General features: G+C 27.6%; 1 protein-coding gene and 1 pseudogene across 1 annotated transcript; both read left to right on the top strand.

Annotated features, from left to right (window-relative positions):
- Positions 1-260: 260 nt before the first annotated feature.
- LOC100244446 (protein STRICTOSIDINE SYNTHASE-LIKE 10-like) lies at positions 261-1587 on the top strand. Its single transcript, XM_019224212.2, has 3 exons — positions 261-502; positions 788-1057; positions 1168-1587. Exons 1-3 carry the CDS (start codon positions 261-263, stop codon positions 1472-1474), a joined length of 819 nt encoding a protein of 272 aa, XP_019079757.1. The 3' UTR covers positions 1475-1587.
- On the top strand, positions 1517-5012 carry LOC100261570 (protein STRICTOSIDINE SYNTHASE-LIKE 10-like; annotated as a pseudogene).
- The last annotated feature ends 1866 nt before the right edge of the window (positions 5013-6878 follow it).

Below are 6878 nucleotides of genomic sequence, written 5' to 3'. Positions count from 1 at the left end.
CTAACAACAAAATAATCTAGAAGTCTTTCTATCACTTCATAAAAGCAAATCCTACTAGAAAAAGAACTCATTTCAAATATTAATTAGAATCCTACTAGAAAAAGAACTCATTTCAAATATTAATTAGAATCCTTATAACAATTATATTTTGATTTTAATTAGGACAACCTATGATTCTCTTCTTATATATAGATTTATGGGTAGCATAACCTTTACTTATAGTACCAAAGAAAGAATTGTCCATCATCTTCTTCAACACCATGAAGCTCTCACAATTCTTTATTTTCTCTTTTATTTCGATTTCTCTTTTTGAATGTGTTAATTCACATCAAGCCTTAAAATACAACAAACTTAAACTTCCTTCAGGGGTATCTGGCCCTGAAAGCATCGCCTTCGATTGTAATGGAGATGGTCCTTATACTGGCATCTCGGATGGTAGAATTTTAAAATGGCAAGGTTCGAAACATGGATGGAAGGAGTTTGCAATCACTTCCCCGTTCAGGTAAAAACTACTAGTAAATTTTTTATTCATTATGTTTAGTATATATTCACTTATAATTACATATATTTCTTAAATAGATTTTAAAATATAATAATGTATAATTAATTTTTTAATTATGTTGTATATTCATATTAATTGCATGACATAAAATATTCTTTTAGTGTTCAATTCAACCTTCTTTGTAATTGTAAGTATAGGTTTTATGTTGGATAAAAATGTATGAAAGTATTTGAAATAATTGAAGTATTTGAAATAATTGAAGTATTTGTTTTTGTACTTGATTAGGATTCCTAAATTTTGTAATGGATCAATCAACCCTGCAATGGAACAAGTATGTGGAAGACCATTGGGTCTTAAATTCAATGAAGCAACATGTGATCTTTACATTGCAGATGCCTATTTTGGGTTATTGGTGGTTGGGCACAATGGTGGAGTTGCTAAACAAATAGCCATTAGTGCAGAAGGAGTCCCATTTCGATTCACTAATGCTTTGGATATTGATCAAAACACTGGAATTGTCTATTTTACCGATACTAGCACCATATTTCAAAGATGGTATGTATCATAAATTTACTCCTTGCTATATAGATTTTTTATTTTTATTTTTAAGTTTGTTCATATAGTTATGATTCTCATTCTCATTAATTAACAATGGAATTTTTTAGGGCTTATGCAATAGCAATGCAAACTGGGGATAAGACCGGAAGGTTACTAAAATATGATCCAAGGACCAAAGAAGTGACGGTGTTGCTAAGAGGCTTATCCTTTTCAAATGGGGTTGCATTAAGCAAAGACAAAGATTTTGTTTTAGTTACTGAAACCACTACCGCCAAAGTCACAAGATATTGGCTCCAAGGTCAAAAATCTCAATTGAGTGACACTTTTACACAACTTGTTGGATGTCCGGATAATATTCAAAGAAACATTCATGGGGAATTTTGGGTTGCACAAAATAATTGTGGAAGACCATAACTAAAAGTTAGACCGGTAAGACTTAACGAAGAAGGAAAGATCATGGAAGAATTAAGTGAGGATGTTGGCCCTGTGAGTGAAGTCCAAGAGAAAGATAATAGTTTATGGTTAGGTTCTGTGATTTTTCCATATATAAGTGTATTAAATTAGAATATTTTTTAATATTATAATATATGTCTTTAGAATTTAATTTGATTTTATTGCATTACTCTGTAATTCGTAGTTTTAATTTTTATTATTCACTTATACATTATATAATACACTTATATAAAGATTTGAATAGATTTTCATTTTATAAATCTGTGACATATGGATTAAGTGATTAACGTGTAGAGTATAGCACCTTTTGTTTTAATATAATATCAAATATGCTTTTATTTTTTGCTTTTAGAATTTAAGAAATATAATCAAAGCCCCCAAATACCTTTTAACATTTACAAAATTCAAAAGTATTTAGTGTATCATGTTCTCATGATTTTGTTCTCTAACTTTTATGAACATTTTGATAATAAAAAATAAAAATAAAGAGCATTCTTAAACACATACACGTCATCTCTTCCTACATCTATCTCTTTTTCTTTTTCTTTTAAAAATATTATTAAATATGATTTTATTATTAACATTAATTATACCAAACATGGTTGATATTTATAAGAATTTTAAATATAATTTAAAGATCATTTATTTTTCTTTTAAATATTGCAATACCACATGAATGAATCCCCATATATATATATATTTTTAAATTTTTTTCTATAAATATTTTTTTTCTTTTAAAATTTTTTATTTGGTTAGTCCTAACTTGTAACAAACTACATGTAAATATCTGCTTTCATCATCATCACCCTCATTGTATCCCACGGTGTTGATACTGTAGAACTATTAGGTGGCCGTCCTCCAATCGCTGCACGTCCCTGCAAAGAAGGTTCACAATGTCAAAGTCAGTACCATAATGTTAGACATTTTATGGATTCTGAACCAATAGGAACAAATATTCTGTCTTGTCTTAACCATAGGGCCTTTACAATTACAGGGCATTCATTACGGTGTAACAGTTATTCTGTCTTAACTATAGGGCCTTGCCTTCACAATTAAATGGCATTCATTAAGATATTCTTTGCCTTTTGAAAGAATCTTGCTTTTTAAGGAAATACTACAAGTGATATGTCGATTTTTTAAAAGTGTTTTTAAGATTTTTTCGAACACTTAAACTATGTTTGTTCCTAACAAAATGTGAGGGAAAGAAAAAATAAAGAAAATAAAAAATAAATTTAAAATGAATAAATTATTTTATATGTTATTTCAAATTTATTTCACTTATTTTTCCTCTTTTATATAAAGATTAAATAATTTAATAATCTATAAATTTCTAACTAATTGTAATTATATTTTATTTTATTTTCTATTTAACATATTAAAATCAAACATGAGAAAATTATTTTTCTTTCTTTGACACTTTCCAAGAACCAAACATAGCCTTATAGGCTGTTTTTGGTTAAGAAAATAAAGAAGAAAAGTGGAAGAAAAGAAAATATATATATATATATATATTTAAAATCAATAAATTATTTTATATGCTACTTCAAATTCATTTTCACTTATTTTTCCTCTTATATATAAAGATTAAATAATTTAAAAATATGTAAATTTCTAATTAATTTATATTTGATTTTTTTTTCCGTATTTTCCATATTAAAACCAAACATTATAAAATCATTTTTTTTCTTTAATATTTTTCGGAAACCAAACGTAGTTTTAAATTTTTCTTCAAAAACAGTATTTATGTTAGAAGTGTTTTAAAAAATCACTACCAAATGGATTATAATTCATTTGACCATTGTTACTATTTCTATAATTTTTTAAAAAGTCAAAAGTATTTACTTATCTTTTCAAGATCTATAAATAATAAATATAGTTAATTTCTGTTTTTTAGAAATAAAAGATAAATAAAAAATTATGGTATAAAGTAAATACAAAGACACATTAATTTCATAAATACTCTTATCATAGAATAACTTAATAGTAGAAGAAATATGAATAAACGAGTGAGTCTCCAAATTCTTTATTTTATAAATTTATCTCAAATAATTTATTTATTTATTTTCAATTTTTTTATTAGTCCCCACTCTCAAAAGGCTATTGTAGTTTCTTAAAACATATTAAAACAAAATAATCCAGAAGCTTTCTTTTCACTTCCTAAAAACAAATCTACTCGAAAAAGAACTCCTTTAAGATATTAATTAGAGTCCTAATTCTTATGTTATAATAATTATATTTTGACTTTAATTAGGATAACCTATGATTTTCTTCTTATATATAGATTCAAGGGTAGCATAATATTTACTTTTAGTACCAAAGAAAGAATTGTCCATCATTTTCTTCAACACCATGAAACTTTCACAATTCTTTATTTTCTCTTTTATTTCGATTGCTCTTTTTGAATGTGTTAATTCACATCAAGCCCTAAACTACAACACACATTAACTTCCTTCAAGGGTATTTGGCCCTGAAAGTATTGCCTTCGATTGTAATGGAGATGGTCCTTAACATCTCAAATGGTAGAATTTTAAATTAGCAAGGTTCAAAACATGGATGGAAGGAGTTTACAATCACTTTCTCGTTCAGGTAAAAACTACTAGTAAATTTTTTATTCATTATGTTTAGTATATATTCACTTATAATTACATATATGTCTTAAATAGATTTTAAAATTTAATAATGTATAATTAATTTTTTAATTATGTTGTATATTCATATTAATTGCATGACATAAAGTATTCTTTTAGTGTTCAATTCAACCTTTTTTGTAATTGTAAGTGTATTTGAAATAATTGAAGTATTTGTTTTTGTACTTGATTAGGATTCTTAAATTTTGTGATGGATCACTCAACCATGCAATGGAGCATGTGGAAGACCATTGGGTCTTAAATTCAATGAAGCAACATGTGATCTTTACATTGTAGATGTTTATTTTGGGCTATTGGTGGTTGGGCACAATGGTGGAGTTGCTAAATAAGTAGCCATTAGTGCAGAAGGAGTCCCATTTCGATTCACTAATGCTTTGGACATTGATCAAAATACAAGAGTTGTCTATTTTACCAATACTAGCACCATATTCCAAAGATGGTATGTATCATCAATTTATTCATTATATAGATTTTTTTTTTTTTTATGTTTGTTCATATAGTTATGATTCTCATTCCCATTGATTAACAATGGAATTTTTTAGGGCTTATGCAATATCAATGCAAATTGGGGATAAGACTGGAAGGTTACTAAAATATGATCCAAGGACAAAAAAGTGACAGTGTTGCTAAGAGGCTTATCCTTTTCAAATGGGGTCGCATTAAGCAAAGATAATGATTTTGTTTTAGTTATTGAAACCACTGTCGCCAAAGTCACAAGATATTTGCTTCAAGGTCAAAAATCTCAATTGAGTGACACTTTTACACAACTTGTTGGATGTCCGGATAATATTCAAAGAAACATTCATGGAGAATTTTGGGTGGCACAAATAATTGTGAAAGGCCAGAACTAAAAGTTAGACCGGCAAGATTTAACAAAGAAGGGAAGATCATGGAGAAAGATAATGGTTTATGGTTAGATTATGTGATTTTGTCGTATATATGTTAAATTAGAATATTTTTTAATATTATAATATGTACGTGTCTTTTGGAATTTAATTTGATTTTATTGCATTACTTTGTAATTCGTAGTTTTAATTTTTATTATTCACTTATTTATTATATAATATACTTTTATAAAGATTTGAATAGATTTTCATTTTATAAATCCACGATGGATGGAGTGTAGAGTATAACACCTTTTGTTTTAATATAATATCAAATATGTTTTTATTTTTTGTTTTTAAAAATTAAGAAATATAATAAAAGCCCCCAAATACGTTTTAACATTTTCAAAATTCAAAAGTATTTAATGTCTCATGTTATCATGATTTGTTCTCTAACTTTTATGAACATTTTTGCAATAAAAATTAAAAATAAATAGCATTCTTAAACACATACACGTCCGCTCTTCCTACATCCATTTCTTTTTCTTTTTCTTTTAAAAATATCATTAAATATTATTTTATTATTAGCATTAATAATTTTTTATTATTAATATATATAAGCATGTTTGTTTATATAATAATAATAATAATACTAATAATACTAATACTAATAATAATAATAATAATAATAATAATAATAATAATAATAATAATAATAATATTTATATATCATAAAATATAGTAATACTAATAAATTCTTTAATCGAAATTTACTAAAAATTATTTTTAACAATAATAAAATAATACAATATATTAGAAAAATTAGGCTAATCCAACCTATGATAATCATCCTAGATGGGGGTGAATAGAGTGATGGTCTCTTTTTGCAAATTTAAACTATGTGAATACAAGAGACAAATATATGCAAATATATAATAAAGCAATATAAAGGCAATTGCATATAAAATAAAGGAGTAGGGAAAAAAAATGCAAACACAAGATTTTTATAGTGGTTCGACCCAACTTAGCCTACATCCACTCTTCTCTAGCTTCAATCCCAAGCTTGAGGTTCCACTAATTCAAGGCTTCCTAACCAAGCCTTCGAGCAATACAATTGGATTATGGTTCCAATTCACCCTCTTGGACTTTTGACTCCAAGCACCCTTTACACTTCTCAAGAGATAACCCACTCTTAAACAACCCCTCAAGTGATAGCCTACATTTGAAAAACTTTCTCTCAAAGATTTATAAATAAATGATCTCACAAAATCTTAATACAAAAACTTTAAGCTCAAATGATACAAGAAAACTAGGATTGAAAGGTGCACTAATGATATGCAAGTTTTAGAACAATGGTGCACTCAAAACACTTTTCCAAGGCTCAGATATATTCAAGAAAGGTTTGGGAAGGTTGAGATCTTAAACAATAAAGATTTGGAGCCTTTTTATAGAAGAAAATGACCAAAATAGCCGTTGGGGGTTCGATCGATCGAGTTGGGGGTCGACTGGTTCACTAGCCGTTGGAACATTTAATGCTTTGACAGGTTACCGTTGCTTCAATCGGACCTCAACCGGAGGTCGACCGGGAAGGAGGATACCTCAACCGAGAAGCGAAGACTATTGGAAGAAAGAGAGTGTTTTTAGCACTCCTTGATCGGGCAAGGGGAACCGGTCGACCGGTACCCTGGTTGGTTGAGCTAGTTGGCCCAATGCCTCGACCGATTCAATGTTTTGGCCCTGACAATCGACTTTTTCAACTTAAAACCTTATAAATAAGTTTGAAAAATATTTGACACAGTGTTTTAGTTGAAAACATGAAATCATCCAATTTTAAAAATATTTAAAACAAAATAAATTTTGAATGATTTTGGTACATAAGTAAAGAATGTAATG

This window comes from Vitis vinifera, chromosome 13 (genome assembly GCF_030704535.1).
Source record: "Vitis vinifera cultivar Pinot Noir 40024 chromosome 13, ASM3070453v1".
NCBI classification, from domain to species: domain Eukaryota; kingdom Viridiplantae; phylum Streptophyta; class Magnoliopsida; order Vitales; family Vitaceae; genus Vitis; species Vitis vinifera.
Note: the sequence above shows the minus strand (reverse complement) of the source record. Positions and strands in the feature narration are given on the sequence as shown.

Coding starts and splice junctions, on each gene's coding strand:
- LOC100244446 (XM_019224212.2), top strand. CDS start 261: ATGAAGCTCTCACAATTCTTTATTTTCTCTTTTATTTCGATTTCTCTT. Junction 503..787: donor GCAATCACTTCCCCGTTCAG/GTAAAAACTACT, acceptor GTACTTGATTAG/GATTCCTAAATTTTGTAATG. Junction 1,058..1,167: donor AGCACCATATTTCAAAGATG/GTATGTATCATA, acceptor GGAATTTTTTAG/GGCTTATGCAATAGCAATGC.